General features: G+C 42.8%; 1 protein-coding gene across 1 annotated transcript in view; it reads left to right on the top strand.

Annotated features, from left to right (window-relative positions):
• HHIPL1 (HHIP-like 1) overlaps window positions 1-16,190 on the top strand; it is a 47,738-nt gene extending 31,548 nt beyond the window's left edge. The window contains exons 3-10 of the mRNA XM_009998033.1: window positions 1,301-1,947; window positions 4,287-4,430; window positions 4,963-5,291; window positions 7,203-7,329; window positions 8,155-8,300; window positions 10,922-11,003; window positions 12,873-12,955; window positions 15,598-16,190. Coding sequence (XP_009996335.1) covers window positions 1,301-1,947; window positions 4,287-4,430; window positions 4,963-5,291; window positions 7,203-7,329; window positions 8,155-8,300; window positions 10,922-11,003; window positions 12,873-12,955; window positions 15,598-16,190 — 2,151 coding nt within the window. The remainder of the gene's footprint in view (window positions 1-1,300; window positions 1,948-4,286; window positions 4,431-4,962; window positions 5,292-7,202; window positions 7,330-8,154; window positions 8,301-10,921; window positions 11,004-12,872; window positions 12,956-15,597) is intronic.
• The last annotated feature ends 2,535 nt before the right edge of the window (window positions 16,191-18,725 follow it).

Here is an 18,725-nt window from a genome sequence, read left to right as displayed (position 1 = left end):
AGCCCCCTATATATATATATATATATATATATAATTTTTTTTTTAACTGAGCTGGCTTTGCTTGGAAGAAATTCAATCTAGAAATTAAAAAATGCAGAATTTATTCAAGAGGGATAGTTTCTCCTCCTGCCTTTCCTGCCTCAGTTATTTATCTGCCCTGTGAAAGGAGCTGAGCCTCCACTGAGTCATGTTATGTTATTTGAAGAGCACTTTAGAGATGCTTGTCGGGAAGATGCATTACAACTGGAAAGTAGTGCATGTTTATTACAAGGAAAAGTCCTTGCAAAACAGAACTGAGTCACTTTGGTCAGTTTGTAATTTACAGACAGTTTTACTGGATTGCAGTGGCTTTTTACATAAGAGAAATATGCTAGTCAGAGTTCTCAAAGTGGAGAATACAATTAACTTTGTTAACTTGATTCAGTCCTTAGGCACATTTCCAAAGCTGCACCTTCCATACACCAGGGTTGTGCTGCAGCCACTGCCAGTGAACCTTGTCTGGGTTATGATCCCTTGGTGCTCACAGTCTGAAACCCTGTAGCCAGAGCATCTCTTGCAGAACTTGGTGACCAGTGTCATAATCATGAGCTTCATTTCACCACTTCTAATCAGGTATATCATGTGTCTGTAGGCAAAAATCCACCAGCAAAGGCAGCAAGACCTGAGCAAGGCTGGTGTATGCAGTGATAGCATCCCAGGACTGGGAGCACTGTGCTGTGCAAAGCATGGGTGTCCATCTCCTTTACTTCTACACTTTCTCATCTTGCTCCTCCCAACTTCTAAATCACAGCTGTGTTTGAGGTGCAGGTCTGGATTGTTGGATGACAAGGTATGGTGGTCACAGGCTTTCATCTCACTGACCTTTCCCATTCCCTCCTCAACCTGGAGATACAAGACCTGAATTTTCTTAGCTAACTTCTTGGTTTCACTGCTGTGCTGTGGTGAATCTGACTGATAAAGTCAGAGCATCCAAGATAGAAAAGACTCATTTTCCCCCAGTACTCTCTACTGGGGTGATGCAGCAAGATTTGTGTAATCTCTGTTTTTCATGTGTTAGTGCTACAGTTGGAGTAAATTAATAACAGCATGAGGAAGGCAATTTCACCAGGAATATTGAAGATCATTTCCGTTAATGCAGAGATAAACTTCCTTTCTAAGATCTTTTCCTCTGTTAATGTATCTTCAGAATAAACCACAACATATGTTGTAATTAAGGTGAAATTTCTCCAATTAGTATTGCTGCTCAGCTGTTTCAGATCCGGTCCAAGAAATGGTTCGAGGCTTTTCTCTCTCCCTCTAGGAATGTTCGCCATATGCAGCCCACTTGTACGATGCAGAGGATCCCTCTACCCCCGTGCGGACGATACCAGGACTTTGCCAAGACTATTGCCTGCAAGTGTGGCGAAAATGCCGCTCCATATTTCGCTTTCTCTCAGCAGACCCAGAGCTAATTGCACTAGAGAACAACGCGGCAAAGTTCTGCCGCTACCTGTCCTTGGAGGACACAGACTACTGTTTTCCACACCTGCTGGCTAACCACAACCTTAACCAAAACCTGGGGTTGGTGACTGCTGACGCGGAGGGCTGTCTCCAGCTCTGCCTCACGGAGGTCGCCAACGGGCTGCGCAATCCCGTGGCAATGGTGCACGCCAACGATGGCACCCACAGGTTCTTCATTGCAGAGCAGGTTGGGCTGGTGTGGACCTACCTCCCCGATCGATCCAGGCTTGAGAAGCCGTTTCTGAACATCAGTGAAGCTGTACTGACCTCACCTTGGGAAGGAGACGAGAGAGGGTTTCTATGTATTGTCTTCCATCCCAAATTCAAATTTAATGGTAAAGTGTATGTCTACTATTCAGTTGAAGTTCGTTATGAAGAGAGAATCCGAATCAGTGAGTTCAGAATTTCTCCTGCTGACATGAATGCTTTGGACCATAGTTCTGAAAGGTATTGTACACACGTTTCTCTCGCAAATGTATTTCTGATCTTATAGGGCAGCTTGTGCATTTTTAAAGGCTATTAATGAATGAGACTTACTTAGCTTTATATTGTTCTCACATTCCAGTGTGGTAGCAAGTTAGTCCGAGTCCACATCTAACATACTGAGACAGAGAATGTGCATGCCCTCCATGGATGAGCTGCAGGTGCTCAGGGATAAAACATTTACATTTCTCAGCTCTGGTATATCAGAAGATTTAACTGAATATTGATGAAATATTATTTACAGTTAGGATTTTGGCATTTCGCTTTTGGTTGAGGGCTTTTTTAAATTGGTATTGTAATTATTACCCTTTAAAATAGGGTAAAAACCTAATAGGCTTAAAAATAACCTAAAAATAGGATAAAAATCTTTAAAATAGACTTTTGCAAAGCATGAGTGGAATTCTTTCCAAAGCCAAGGATTTGCAAAATAAGTATAAACAAATTTATTATTACTGGACCAAAGATGGATTCGATCCCACATTTCATTATGGAATGACAGCTCAAGCTTGTGATATTATAATTTTAATATAAAATTAAATAAAATGCAAACCTCTGTGCCATTACTGAGTGCATTTTGTTTGGAAATTTAATTTGTTTTATTCTGATCCTGGGTTTGATCCACATCCATTTGCACAGATAATGAGAGATTTGTTAGTGGAGTCAGTCTATTGGTTTATAACCCGTTGCAGAACCACATAATAGAACCACTGTTTCAAGAGTCCCTTGAATGTTACTAATGTTTAGATTTTTGCTTTGTTACACGGGTTATGTTAGGGCTTTCCAAATATTCAGCAGTGGATGATTCTGGCTCAAAATACACATAGCCTAATGATAGAAAGGGAATGCTGGTTTATAAAGCAATTACAGCAATTCAGTGTAACCAGCACTGTAGATGGCAGGTGAGAGGAATTTAAATGTGGTCCTCAGGAAAGCAAGGAGGTAAAACCTGCAGATGTCAGGGCCCAAGAGCCGTCTTGTTTAAAAATCCTCAGGCTCTACATTTATAACATTTTCTGTGCTTATTTAGCTCATGGTTATTATGGCAAAAGCTTAAGAAAACAAAATTGTAGTCCTGTTGTGCTTGTGTAGGCACAGCTCCCACTGACTTCATCCTGAGATCCTGCCCAAGAGGGACCTGGCACATGGTGTGCATTGCCTTTGCAGGAAGGTGTGTGTCTGTTTGTCCACAGAGTTTTGCTCAATGTCTTCTTTGGAGGGCTGAGGCTTTGTATCCATACAGGATCCTCCCCAGCTCCTGCTGCCAGCTGTAGTCTGTGTGCTTGTGCAGTTACCTTCCCTCAGAGGTGGTGATGTTTAGCAGCAGGTGACAGAATAATTACATAGTTGGTTTCCTTCCCACGATTTACAACCTGATCACAAACTATCAGTACTTGCAGAAGGGAAAAAAACTCGCCAAGCATTAGGTGGTGTAAGTGTTTATTACAATTTGGGTTTTGCAGCTATTAAGAGGCACTATCAGCATGAAATCTGGACTTTTTTAGAAGCTGGAGTAAAATTAACTTCTGTTATTATATCTGGGAACCTCCACTGCATGTGTATGTGACTTTACCTTTCTATAAAGTTATACTTTTATATATTGAACCCTTTTCTTGCTACAAAAGGGGTGCCATGTGTGTAAACTAAATAAAAGTAGGAGTGAGTTCTGTTTTAAAACAGTTAAAAGTTGTTTGTACTGCTTTGAATAACCTTTGTCAAAATGTTGCTTTTTTTGGTGGAGCTCTTTTATTCACTGTTTAAGCTCATGAAGTCCTGTGTATGTAATTATCATTTAAGTATTCTTCTGTCTTTCATAATTTAAGTGTTACTTAATGTTTGAAAAGTTTTAGGTTCACCTTGAAATAATCTGTCATTGTTGTGCCAAATACTGTACAAATACGCACATGGACTGGAGTCCTTTCTGTTGCAGTTTACAATTGGATTTGAGCTGAGAGGCCTTTTCTTTAAAAAAGGAAAAAGCGAAAAAATAAAGAACTTTAACAAGGAGGATGGAAGAATCAGAGCAGAAGTACAATTAGTTAAATGCATATTCTGTCATGTGATTTCCCAGATTTTCCTTTTCATACAATTTGGTGTTTCTGTAATCTAGAAAATATGATAGAATTGTTCAAGGTCAGAAAATCAGTTAAGTCCAAGCAAAATTTAGTAACATTGATATGGAGGAATTTGCATCTGAATTGATCTGTGCCACTTCCATGTGTCAAGGGCAACATTGGAGTGACATTGTTCTGCCCTCTGCTTAGAGCTTGTGCAGTAGGTAATGCCTCCTCCCTGGTTTTGCTTAGGATAATCCTGGAAATAGAAGAACCTGCTTCCAACCATAATGGAGGACAGCTGCTCTTTGGAGATGATGGGTATCTCTATATATTTACTGGAGATGGAGGCATGGCTGGGGATCCTTTTGGTACCTTTGGAAATGCCCAGAACAAGTAAGAGCCTGTAAAACCTTGTGTGTGTCCCTCCTGTTGCGCTGAAGTTGAGGGGAGAAACTGGAGGAGGTAAATCAGGGAGGATTTTCTCTTTTGGGTTTACTTTTTCCCTAACCCCCGTGCTGATGCTTGTGAACACACATGGGCACACAGACCTCCTGTGCAACTCCAGTTTTCTTAGGGGAGATTATCAAGGTGTGTCTTTTTCCTCCTGTGAGCAGCAATAGCTCACTGAGCCTTCCAGCTGTCTGCTTGGAGACTGGCTTTCTGCACCATGATATGGGAAGAGTAGACTGACACTATGGCAGCTGCAAGCCACCAGTGTGCATCCATGGGCAGCGGGTTGTGGGAAGTCAGTGCCACCTGGATGCTGTCTGAATAGTCCTGAAGTGGTTGTTTTTGTCAGAGATATTGAAAGACTCATCTTTTCCAAACCAGAAAGAAGGAACCCCTAGTCCTTAAAAAAACCCCAAACAACAAACTATCTCTGATGTTTAAATTAGGTCTAGTTTTATTTCTCCTCTCGATACAGATCAGCCCTGCTGGGCAAAGTGCTGCGGATCGATGTGAACAACAACGACCACGGGCCTCTGTACCGCATCCCTCCTGACAACCCTTTTGTCAACGACCCCACAGCTCGCCCCGAAGTCTTTGCCTACGGCGTCAGGAACATGTGGCGCTGCTCGTTCGACAGGGGTGAACCTCAAACCAAGGAGGGGAAAGGGCGGCTCTTCTGCGGAGATGTGGGGCAGAATAAATATGAAGAGGTTGACATTGTCGAGAAGGGGAAAAATTATGGCTGGCGGGCAAGGGAAGGATTCAGCTGTTACGATAAAAACCTTTGCACCAATTCTTCACTGGGTAAATAGGTGTCCTCTCTAAATTACCTGTGTGTCACACTGCAGTTTTCTGCACCATCATTTTTAAGTCCTACCTTCAAAGCCTGCTGTAAAACATGCATTTTTGAGATGTACATCTATACTGACTCACTATATAAGGGAACTGGCTTGGGGGTGAATATTTAAAGTCCAAATGTTACCACCTTTGAGTTAGGAGGAAAATGAAACATGCTAGCTTATGTTTTCCTGGAATATCTGTGCTGTTAGTAAAATTGCTTGGTGATTCTGTGATTTAGGGAAACAATTTCATCTTTTCCACATAAAATAAGTTTTCTTATAGAAGGGGGGAAAATTTGGAGAAGCTGTATTTTTCTGCATAACTCGCAAGTAGTGTCCTTATTTTAAAAAAAGAACAAAACAAAACATACTGTGTAAGCTGGTCAAGGAGAATGTCTGCTTGGCAGGTAACTGAATGCACAGTGTGTTTTTGTTTCATTTAGCTATGCTGAAAAGGATAACCTTATTTTTTATTTTTTAACTTTTCAAACCTGGAGTCAGGATGTTTACTGGCTAGCAAAATTCCAGTGCACATGTGAAGTCAGAGTGTATTGTGTTGGAAGGTCTGATGCAGACCATCTCTTGTGCTGGAGTGTCTCCCTAGAGATCCAGGGGAGCAGTGGCCTGGCTTTGATTTGCACTAGCTGAGACTGATATTTTTCTCTTCTCTGTGCTTTGTGGTGTTGTTTAAATTCCTTCCTTTTATTAACTTAGTTTAACTTCCTTTTATTAACTTAGCTGCAAGTACAGTGGCAGTGATTAAGTGCTTTTTAGAAAGATTTTGAGAGCAGGGAGCAGATTTTTTGCAGACCCTTTGCTGAAGCACTTGTCAAAGAACCTGTTTAGTGCTCTCCTGTGTGACAGTGCCTGCGTGAGCGTTCATAGCAAGCACTTTATTGAGGTCTCCAAGGATTCAGAATAATTTCTGTTGCCTTTAGAGACCTTTTTGTTAGAACAGTGAAATGTCACAGCCCTTTTAAAATTGTAAGTACAGCTGAAGCGTAGAAAACACTTGCTTTAGATTAAATGCCCTTGGTGCAAGTTCCCTGGTGGCAGAGCTGCTGGGTTTGCTCCTTGAGGCAGCTGCTGCTTAGGCAGGGAGAAAGGCAGTGAGGATGAGGAGGGGTGGATACCACAAGGAGGAGGTACCTGTAACACATGAGTTTCAAAAGGAAGAGGAGGCATCCAATGAAGACCCTCAAAATCTTCCTCTGTTTTGCCACTCTCATGTGTTATAACTTAGTTTTACAATTAATATGCCAGTACTACATCTTGACTGTGCTGTAACATAAATATTTGATGGTCTGTTCAGGTCGAGCTCCCCTATTTCAGAGAAACAGAAGCTATTGGTGCTGACATCTGACATAGTTTTTCATCCATGCTTACAGTCTGAGTTATCTGTCTTTTTTTTTCTTTTCCTGTTCCCTTTCACCACCGAAACAAAGCTGCATTGGGCAAACATCTCCTGCATGGTTGCAGTGACTTGAAGAGTAACCTGCAAACTCCTAGCAAACACAGCCAGGCTGTGTAGAAATGGGCCAGAAGCAGGACAAAGCTGGATTGTAGTGAGAGAAGGGCCGAGGAGAACGCTGAGGCATTTGGGTGATGAGAGCTAATCAGGAATTCAGCTTGTACTGCCAGTGAAACAGTGACCAGTCTCTCTGAGCTGGCTTGTCCTTGGGTAGCAGAGCCAGCTAGACAGGACTATTGAATATGGTTCTGAAAAGGTGAAAATAAAAATAAATTACTCCACTGGCAGTTCATTTAACTAAGATGCTCGATGAATCTGATTGTGCTAGTCTTGGAAATATATAGATAAACAGCTGTTCTGTATTGTGTAAAACAAGGCAAGTCACAGATCTTTTATCCCCTACAGATGATGTGCTTCCAATTTATGCATATCCACACAAAATGGGAAAATCTGTTACAGGAGGCTACGTCTATCGGGGTTGTGAGTTTCCCAACCTGAATGGCCTGTACATATTTGGTGATTTCATGAGTGGGTAAGTAAATACTTCAGACATACCCCCAGCCCAAGTCCTCCAGCAATACTACACCTGCCCATGAGTCCTCACACAGCTTTAACAACTGAAGACACTACTTAACAACTGCTACTTGCTGCCTGTGAGCACTGTGCAAAGCCTGACTGCTCTTCACAGGGTGCTCATGTGCCATGTTTTGCATAACCTTTATTCCATGGCACTGTGTGGGAATGCAGTCCTTGCATTCCAGCTGCCCTCCATGTTGCTGATTCACATCATGCCATGACAGATAAAGAGGCAATTATGCTATGTTCATTTAAAGTCCTGGAAGTGGTGTAAAAAAGCATTTTAACATATCCTAATGAAAACCACTCTGCCACGTTTCCAGACACTGAAGATACTGAAAGAAAAAAATAAATTGTCTGACAGTGAGTCTGCTGCAAACCTGTGCTGAGGCAGGCGTGGGACTGTTATGTTTTCCCCCCACCTCCTCTGTCTTTGCTGTATCTGCATCCCCCAGGCCTCTCGCCCACAGCCCCCACTCTGGCTGCCCCAGCTGTTCCACTGGTCCTGGGCCTGCAGAGCTGCACATCTCTGGCAATGTTTCCTCAGTCTGACAGGCCTTAAACCGTCCCATTATAATATTTGCTTGTGTTTGTGTTGTCCTTAAAAGACAAAGTGTTGCAGGGAGGTATAATACATGTGCTTTAATATTAGCAAACTTGTTTATCAGAGGAGCTATAGTAGCTAAAGCAGGTAGGAAGCATTAAACATCCTTTCAGCTGTCCTGATAAATGTTCATAAATCATCTTGTTTGCTTGGTGCAAGTGCTGTTTTGCCTTACAGACGCCTGATGTCTTTGAAGGAGGATCATGCTACTGGAGAGTGGCAGTACAGTGAGATCTGCATGGGGACGGGACAAACGTGCATGTTTCCTGGGCTTATCAATAACTATTACCAATACATCATCTCCTTTGCTGAAGATGAAGCGGGTAATCTTTTAACTTTATAATACACTGACTGGCATATTTGTGGTTTCTCTTTGTATTAAAACACCAGAGAAGGGGTCAGAGAGGGCTCCTGGGAGGCAGTGGGTGGTGGTGAGGCAGAGCATGAGTCTCTCAGTCTTTAAAATACTAGTGAGTGAGATCCTCAGCATCTCCCAAATACCAAACCAAGGCTACAATCCTAATTTTGAGGCCAGTGTGCCACACAGTGACTGCAGGGGGAACTGGATAGGCAGTTCCCTGCAGGATTGAGCCTGGGTGTGTTGGGTGTGCTGCTGCACACACACCTGCCCTCTGCAGGGGTGGGGGACAGTGAGAGGCAAATACAGTAAAGCACAGCTTAGAAAAGGAACCTCATTCTTCATGGTGCCATGCCATGGGGAATGCAGGCCCTGGGAGGCTAAGAAGCTGATATGCAAGTGAGAGCAAACCTTGCTCTTGGCTAGTCAAGAAGCCTGTTTACATTATTAACAGACACAGGGAAATAGATGTAATGAACAGTAATTACACTGGTCTGGAATATTTGTACCTCTCAAGGTAACACAGAATAAAAGCCTGACGTTATGTCTCGAGTGAGCCATCAGCAGAAGGCTGCTTAACTCCAGATTTTATTAGAGCCAGCTGGGATTTTGCCTGGCGTAAGACTGAAAGATGTAGTCTCAATGGAGCTTTACCTAGCTGTGTTTTAAAGGCTGGAGACATTTTGCTTTCTAGGATGGAGCTGCTGCAATTTGAAAAAGAGGATATAAAGAGTTCTGGGGTGGAAGCTGGTGGTTGCTTCCTTTGTTCACACAAGGGTGTGGTTAATTGCCCAGCCCTGCAGCAGGGCAGGCAGAGCGTGCAGCCCCTGGCTGGGAACAGGGAGAGGATAAGATCTGTCACGATTATCCCTGTTGATAAGCACCTTGTGTGTCACCTGAAAGTGCAGGAGTTTGTTTTCTGCCCACTAGCAGGGAGTGTCCAGCTCATAGTCACAAGTGCCAACTACCATAATGACCCAGTTTTGAAACCTCTGATTTTCCTACAGTTTATGTCAGGTGTGAATGTTGCACATATGCAACATCCGTTGCATAGCATGTACGTGCAAATTTTATCACAGAAATGTGAATCATCCAAATTAAAGGTTTGACTTGGGAATTTTATCTTTTTTTTTTTTTTTAGTTAAAATCTGTTTTCTTTAATGGAAGGTAGAGCTGTTTCACAGTGCTGTGGTGAGAAGGATATCTTATCCTAAAATCAGAATAACTTAGTTTAAATCAGCTGCCAAGTGCTAAGGCTGCTAAGTGTGGTATGAAGCTGCTAAGTGCAGCCCTTGCTCATGCACCTGATGAGTGGTGTCTGCCTCTTCCTGCGTCTGCAGGCAAAGTACGTGCAGAGGAGGGTGAAATGCTGCCACCCTGCTTTGCCCTGGGCTTCTCATGCATAAGTATAATAGAGCTGGGTGGAAAGCTGGGCTGGAGTCTGTTCTCAGAGGTATTATTTGCCTTGTGTTTGCTTTATTATAATGGAAAGAAATCTCCTCATAACAGTTCAGTGAGTTTTTTTTCTTTTCAGTGAACGGTCTTCTTTGCACCTTTTTGATGTGCTGGCACTATACTTTTTTACAAGTTTAGCACACAGTTTATTTAGCAAGCTTTTCTTCATGGAAGTGTTCGTTTTTTGGGGTTGTTGCTCTCATGAATGTTAATCTGTCTGGTGCAGTGGATGTGTTTATTTGATGGAGACATTCTTATTTTTGGCTCACTGCACAGGTGCTGTAAAAGCAGCAGCCCTGCCCCCAGGCAGCTGAATGTGTCAGGGACACCCCAGGCACTGTGCTGTGTCTGTGGGGCACACGATACAGCCTATGTGCTTCATAGCCCCTTCATCCATATTTCTGCCTGATAATTTCTGGGAAAAAGGGATGGGGTATGAAGCACACATCACTGCACTGCAAGAGGTAGTGCCAGGTGTTTCCCATCCCTGTTTGGATCAAGGCCGCTTCTGGCCTGTGGTCAATGGAGCCCACCAGTAAAAGGAAGAAACCAGCAGAGGGTGGCCAAGGGTGGCTGGTTTCTGCCCTGGAACCATCCAGAGGAGCTTGACCTGCAGCAGCACAGGAGATCAGGAAGGAGCCAAATGCCTTTCTCATTATATATGTTTCACTTTGTGAGTGTGCTAAAGAAAGCAAGAGTAAAAGCTTGTAATTCACCCCAAAGGAGTACTTCATTCAGAAGAGCAGAAGATAATGTGAACAGTCTTAATTTCCTTTCATTTTGACAAAGGGGTTTGACACCTTTTGCGATAGCGAAGTTAAAGGGCACAGATCAGATGACAGCTGAAGTCTGGGCAGCTGGACACACAGTAGAAGTTTGTCAAAACAATATTTCATGACAATATGCAAAAACTCCCACTCACTAAGAGTATTTTAGGCCACTGAATTGCAGATGAACTCCCACTACAAACTCAAATACAAACCTGCCTTTTTTCCTCCAGTAGCCAGATCTACATGTCAGTCCCAGGTTTCCTGATACTCTCTGACCTGTGATACAGAGTTAATGCTCTTGTGCTGTACAGAACAGAAGCTCCACAGAGTTTTCATGGCTGTGTTTGGTTCTTTTTCACAGGGGAACTTTACTTCATGTCTACTGGTGTACCAAGTGCCACAGCTCCCCATGGAGTGGTGTACAAAGTGGTGGACACTTCTAGGTATGAGATGTTCTTCTTGCAAAGCCGAAGCACAGTGCAGTCTGTCTAGGTGTGGGTGTGACGAATGATGCTGACTAACTAGCTCTTCTGCCACACTGGGCTCTTCTGTGGCCCTTAATCAAGGACCAGCTCAAGCAACCTGTCATGGGTATGCTCTGCTCCTGCAGTTATGGTGACTGCCAGCTTGCTTGTTTTGGGGCCTGTTGATGTTATGTGGCTTGGAAGATTTGTTCCTGAAATGTAAAGGAGTATTTTGTGGGTAGGTTGCCTTTCTCAGGAAGTTTCTTTAGATTCCTGCCCAGAAGGAGGCAGTTTTTCTTAGGGTGTTTATTCTCAGCTCCTCTCCATCATTTGTAGCTGGCTGCATCTGCTATGCCCAGGCAGCTGCAGCTGAAGGTATCCTAGTGTGACCTGCAGTGCTTTTTTGGGCAAAGCAGAAATGAATGTCCAAAAGTACTTTTTTGTGTGTGTGCTTTTTAAAAAGGAAAATGGTTTGCACAAGGATCTAAAACCACTGTTACACCTTCTGGGACCCACGTGTGTGTATCTTAAGACTGGGCAAGGCAAGGAATAGCTGTGTTTTATGGGAAGACATAGCTGGTTTTTCCATCTTCCTGTTTTTTAAGCATTACTGTTACTGGCTGAACACCAAAATACTTTTAGCCAGACATGAAGACTGAGACTTTTGTAGCTTTTACTTATTTTAAACAGATTAAATTTACAGCTTTAGGTATCAGAGCATTTTGAACCAAACCACTTTTCTGTTTCATATGCTGGAACCAGACCCCAAAGTTGAAGGGCCCTCTGAGCTGCTGCATGTTTTCGCCTGAGTCTCTTCTGTCAGGAGCATTTTCCATTATCTAACACAGTGGAAATGTTCCTGTAAATGGTGTATTAAGAGGCTGCTATTACGCAACCTTTACAAAAATAAAGCAAGCAGAACTCAAACAACAGCCATAAGTTTAAGTTTAAAAAGAATTCTCCTTAGTGCTTAGAGCACAGAAAAAAACTCACAGGAAAATTCATAAAAGTAGGGAACATCCCTGTGGCATTAGATGAGAATGGAGCTCTTTGCCTTCCACAGGCAAATGCAAATGCAAACAATTCTAATTACAAAGGAATTATACCCTTCAAATGCAAACATCATGCATTTTTAAACCAGTTTGAAAACCTCTGAAGAAGGCTGCAGGTTAATGACCCAACCAGCGTAGGAAAAAGTGAACTGGATCTAACTTCTCTGAAATGAGGTGTACCTCCATGGCAAACAAATTTATAGAATCGTAGGATTGTTTTGGTTGGAAAAGACTTGTAAGATCATCAAGTGTAACCATTAAATTTGTGTGAAAAAAATGTATCATACTAAGAGGAAGCTTCTGTGGGAGACGCTCAGAGTTCTTGTTCAAAACTAATGCATATTTGGTACTACTTTTGTTGTAGTTAGTCTTTTGTTTGGGCTTTATGTATAAATAATAGTGGTTTATTTTGCTTCTCTGAAAACAGTGTGAAAACTTCTGTACACATGATCTTTATGTCAGTTGTTGAACGTATACTGTCTAGTTTTGTGATTTTTATTTTCAGTTTGATTAATCTTTCTGTAATGCTTGAACCTGCTGATGCTTTAGTTCCTTAATGGATTCACCAAAAGCAAGTGAAAACACAGCCAGAAGACTCCACTGCCTTGTGAATACTTAGACTTTGATAGTGGAGATATGTGATTGTTTAAGTATGTTTTCTAGTGTAGGACATTACTTGGATCATTTAAGGAGACTTTTTTTTTCCAGTGAGCACTGGAAAACAATAGCAAGCAAAAGTTCCTGATGCCAGGGGAAGGGAATTAATTGTGCACTGTATGTGTCCTTTTTTTTGCAGGAGAGCACCACCAGGAAAGTGCCGAGTTGAGCCGCTGCCAGTGAAAGTAAAAAGCAAACTCATCCAGTTTGTGCCAAAGGAAAGTAAGTGTCACTGTTGTGTTCATTATTGGTGCATGTAAGCTGGCAGCACATGAAAACTCCAGGCTCGCTCTATTTCTGTATGTGTGGAGCCCACCCAGAACTTCAGTCTTCAGAGTACCCTCAAAATTAATTCTTGCCAGCTGTTCTGGATCTGAAGAGTTGGTTCCAATAAGGCATAAGGTATTTCCCCTCTCCCGCCCATGTGAGATCCTTGCTGTAGTTTCTGCCCCTGAAAGTTCTCACCTTCCCATCCTACATTGTACCTCCTTCATTGCTGCCAACTTCGTTTCCCCGTAACTGTTTCTGTACTGAAATCTTGTGCACAATCATGCTCTTCAGCAATATATGAGTTTTTGCAGTGCCTTCAGGTAGTGAGGAGCAGTTCAGGAGCTGAAGGATATGATTGATGGCTGAAGGGTTGGGAAATAGCTCATTGAGCAAGCTGAGGGCTGAGTCATTGTTAGTTGTAAGTGAGAGAATATTCAATGAGAAAATGCTCCCCAAAGAATCAGCACGATCAGCCATTCAGGTGAACTTTTGGCTTATCCAAACCCTCCAGGGTTTTTTGATGATTGCTTCATACTGAATTAAGTAAGTATTGTACTACTAAAGCTGGAGCAGTCAACGATCTAGCTGAATCTGCAGCAAGCCAAGGGCTATTTGTGTTAAATGCAAAACCCTAAATACGCTATTAGGATCTCCGAATGAGATTAGGCACCCTCACCTTTTCCCCTGTGCATTTTGTTTACACATGTAAGTACCTAGGCAGTACTCTAACAACTTTGTAACGAAGTTAATATTACTATAGGATCTCTAATGTCAGAACACTTTTATTTAATTTTTAAGTACATTAATCATGTTACACTGCATTTGAGTCCTTGACAGTTCCTACAGCTTTGACATCAGGGATGAATGAGGGCACTCAGCACCTTGCAAGATTGAGTCTTTAAGGTGGAACAAGATGTAAGGCTAATTATTAGCTGTTGACATGCCTGAGCACTCAGCACATCTTCAGAAACATTTCCTTTGCAAGCTGTGCATGCAGTTTCCAAATATTACTAGTTTGATTCATGTTCAACCAGCTTTTTCTCTGTTTCTGCTTATATATTTTTCTCTGTGCAAGTCTGAAGTTCTGATTTTTAAACTACACATATAACTAAATCTTTCGGGTTTGTTTACAAAGTAGTTTCCATCATAAAATAAAACTTAGAAACAGTAGGAGAGATTCTGCTAAGTGTCTCAACAACTAAACTAATGTGTAGGCGAAAACCAAGCGTGGAAATTTTGATTCAGAAGCATGCAAATAGGATTTGTAGCTGTAAATATTTTTCTCTTTTGATTAGTGTTTAGTGTGAGTGTAATAGAATGACCAAGGCTTGAGGCTTGCATTAGCTAGACAAGTGCATTTGTTGGAAATGTATTTAATAAATAGCTTGATGTAGAGTAATATATAATAACAACTTGATGCAGTGAGTTGAAAAGCACTCCCAGGTGACCATTAGCTTTCATGCAGTCCTACATGTCATCATATGAGTTCCAGGATTTTTAAGTGCTTTGCCAGATCAGGCTCTAGCAACTGAGGTGTGCCCAGGTAAGGTATTCACATTTGTTTCTTGCCTTCAGAACCTCAGCTGCCAAAGAAGGGAAATATTTTAATGCCATGGTTCCTCTCTGAAGAGCATTAGTTGGACAAACTGAACCTCTGTAAGAGTTTGTCTTCTGGAGGTTCGGTTTAAGCACAAATGCACAATACACAATACAGTCATATTTTTCCTCATCTCTGTACTACAAAGCAAATGATGAATAAGAATGGATAAATCTAGGATACAATTCAAAAAGTCATGATGTCTTTGCAAATGTATGTGATACTGTCCCAGCTCAGTAGAGTGATACTCTGAATTGCTTCCTTCTGACAAGCTAAAATGTATTTTTAAGCTAAAAACAGAGCACATGTAAATAAGCAAGTCCAGTAATGGCTGGAAACTGTGACAGCAAAGAATTTTCAGCTTTTCAGAATTCAAGGCTCTTTTCTTTTTTTTTTTATAAGGCAGAAAAAAGCCAACTCCAAATCCTGTTTTATGTGTTCTCCTGGCAACTCCATTCCTTTTGCACATTCCAGTTGCCAGAGAGAATTGATTTTGAGTGTTCCTGATTTCAGGTTCTCTGAATAAATCATCTGGCCCAGTGGGGAGGCCAGCGCTCTGGTCTGGTAATGATCCAATCATTAGTAATGAAGAGAAGAGCAGAAATAGTGCCTGGCTTGAAAATGCTTTCAGCAGGGGAGAAGGGTAGGGTGGGGAACTCCTCTTCCAACTCTGAAACTCCAGCGCCCACCCTTCAGTGGCCAGGCTGAGGTTTTGCCAATGAACAGCTTGGAGATGGTGCAAGGTTTCCTTCCTGGGAGAGGCTGAATTGCTGGCGTTTAGCCCAGCAGTCCTTTCTGCAAGCTAAAAGCAGCCAGCATTTCTCACTGAGGAAAGACTGGCTCACCAGGACTGTTGTTCCTTCTCAACAGGATCATAAAGCAAATGCCAAGAAACAAGTTAAGTGAGTCAAAAATCAGCACTGTTTTCATAGAGTTGCCTTTTAGAAGCATCTGTAGAGTGACAGTCTCATGCTTTCCTGGGGTTTTCTCCCAACAGCATTTATTATGAAAACACCAACACCACGTCCCCGGTTAAGAACCGCGACCGAGGCCCCACGGGGAGGCAGAGCAGACCCCAGCACCCCCCGCACGCTGGCCGTGGACAGGGTGAGCCAAGCCCCAGCAGCAAACCGAAGCAGGACATCCACCACCCCAGCACCGAGAGGCAGGACCCCCAAGCCCAGAAATGGGGGAGAGAGGAGGGGGCAGCGCAGGAAGAAGAAACCCGCGGGCCCGGCGCGGCCGCTGCAGAACGGGGCTGTGCGGCTGGTGGGGCAGCAGGGCCGCAGCCGGGGCCGGGTGGAGGTTTATATCAACGGTGAGTGGGGCACGGTGTGTGACGATGGCGGGAGCTCGGCTGCTGCCGCTGTGGTGTGCCGCCAGCTGGGCTTCCCCTACGTGGTGCGGGCCAGCAAGAAGGCAGAGTTTGGGGAAGGGAGCTCCCTTCGCATTCTCCTGGATGATGTCCAGTGCTCCGGGCAGGAGAAGACGCTGCTGGAGTGCAGCCACGCCGATGTCGGCACGCACAACTGCTCCCATGAGGAGGATGCTGGCGTGGTGTGTAGCCGGGAGGAGGTGACAGACTGGTGACAGAGGAGTGGGTGAGACTCAGAGAATGTCCCCTTCTCGCTTGGCCCTCTAAACGCTGAGCATTTAGAGGGCCAGGTGAGAAGGGGACATTCTCCAAGTCTAAGCATTTAGAGGGTCGTGCTCTGCCTTGAGGATGCTGAATCTGTTCAATGGGATCTTGCGGTTTTCTTCATGTTCATCCCCACCCATCTGCACCAGAGGGAAAGAAAAAGGTAAAATGAAGCCAGGGATTGCATTTGTGTGTTGTGTTTTGTTTTTTTTTTAATAAGAAGAAACCCCCAAACATCAGCGATTATAGATTAGAAAAAAGACACATTCTGTTGCTCTTTCATCTTCTGAAATACGTTCCCCAGCCTTGCTTCACAATGTTTTGCCAAAAAATGAGTTCTCAAATGACCACGTTTCTCTCTTTCTTATGGAAGTGTTTGCATTGTTTTGCTTGCTTTGCCACCTGCAGCTCTGAGTGGTGGTTTCTAACTGTGCACAAATCCGTGCCTGCCGTTGCTGAATGCACAATTTCTGGTTAACTTTTCATGCATTAATTTAAAGGAAAATGGTTCTGTACTGCATTATATTGGTATAAGCCTATAGCTCCTCAAAGATAACTATGTCTAAGCTACAATCAGATAAATTAGAAAAAGTCACAGCATACCAGCTGGAAAATACTTCTGCAGTTTACAGTAATCTAAGTAAAATGAAATTTGACCTCTTCTACATGAACATGATCTATCCAGTTTCATCCTGAAGACACTTTGTTTCTTGACTATCCCAAATGTTGTGAAGTCACTTTTTTGCATTTAGTTTTCACAGGTGTGAATGAGTAGACAAGAAGTACTGGGACAATAATCCTGTAGGATTTACCCCTTTTTAAAGGACATTAAAAACCCACAGAACTAATTTTGTCTGAAATGTATTTTTCACCCGAGTGGGACACATGTTCTCCTTTCTTGTTGTCACTCTGCATTTGACAGCATTTTGCCTGGTAATTTTTTTCCCTGATGTAATCAGAAAAGGTTTTATCTTGCTGTTCACACAGACATGTAAGACAAAATGAAAAAAAAAGAAAAATTACTTTTCCCCTACTTCTTATGAAGTATAAAGGGGAGAACAGACACACGAAATGCCTTTCACAAAATACTACTCTCATTTCATTGGAAAACCTACAATTTCTATCAGGCACCAGAGTGTCATTAGGCTTTTCCCATTGCAGTGAAGGTGCAAAGGTGTCTATTTAAAGAGCATAAATTCACTTCAGGCACATCAAGATGTTCAGGGAACAAGAGAGCTCTTTGTAAATGCTTCTGTTAAAAGAGTTGGCACCTCTTGAGCTGATGGGACTAGAGGGCTGGAAGAAAATGGAAAGTGGGAATATAATCGTGCTTCTTCCAAGTTCCACTTCCACTTCTGTTGGCTCCTTAGCCAAATTTCAGCTACCTGCAGCTGTGACATTTTAAGGAGAATCTTGATCATAGCTTTAAATGTCTGGGTAGAGAAAAGTTCTGCATAACAGAAGTTACTCCAAACAGATGATTTTAGGATATCTGCCATAGACCAATTAGACAGGAATTTCACCATCATTTTCCAGGTATTTAAGTATTCTTTTTCTGTATTGTATTAGTTACCCTCTGCCTGCTGTAGGCCATTTCAGCATCCTGAGGCCATCTTTTTGCATATTGCTGGTGGTGACTGCCACCAACCGCTGGCTGGCAGCCACTTGGTGGCAGGCAGTCTGGTGACAGCTCAGGGCATATGGAAACCAGCCCATGAGGAGCAGCCCTCGGTAAGAGTGAGCCTTGCCCTGGTTCAGCTGAGGTCAAACATGGGGCTGTACATCGCCAGTGTTTGCTGCTGCCAACCTTTTGGGGCTGCTGCCGGCTTCACAGAGGAAATAGTTACTGGCAGAGGAATAGACAACACTTGCAAATAAGTGTTTTTCTCCCTCTCCTTTCTTGCAACCTACACTGAGTGGGGAAAGCATTCAGGTAGGTGTGTCCCAGCTCAGCACATGTGGATGTGTGTGGATGTCTGTGCCTGCCACCTCAGTATGCTGTTATGATACTGGGAAGATGTTTCTGACCATCATGGTCCTTTTCAAGCTTATCATGTATCTGGTAAAGCCTGGTATTTCTCAGTCTAGTTCCCTGGTATTTAAATAATATGCCTCTATTATTCACAGCACAGGAGTACACATGTATTTTAAATACCTAATATATCATCTGCTGTTTAATAGAATTCTTATTGATAGGTTTTTTTCTTCATTTTAAAATGCACTTATATATTAGGATGTCAGACAAGTTAAGCTTTAGATAAACTGATAAACCCTGCTGCTGTGTTTCAACATGCCAGTATACTGCCTGGAAGCTGATTCAGGATAAAGGTCTCAAAATAGCGCAGAATTATGCTGGTTACGAAAGTGTGGCTGCTCTTCTGCACGTGTTACGTGGCAGCCCCAGACTTTGGTCTAGTAGCAGTTTGGTTTATTGCCTTCTCGTCTGATTCACCTCTGTGACAGCGAGCATGTGCATTTTTCCCTAC

Source organism: Chaetura pelagica, unplaced genomic scaffold (genome assembly GCF_000747805.2).
Source record: "Chaetura pelagica isolate M959 unplaced genomic scaffold, ChaPel_1.0 scaffold354, whole genome shotgun sequence".
Taxonomy (NCBI): domain Eukaryota; kingdom Metazoa; phylum Chordata; class Aves; order Apodiformes; family Apodidae; genus Chaetura; species Chaetura pelagica.
The sequence above is the reverse complement of the archived record's forward strand: the minus strand, read 5'-3'. Positions and strand labels throughout refer to the sequence as shown.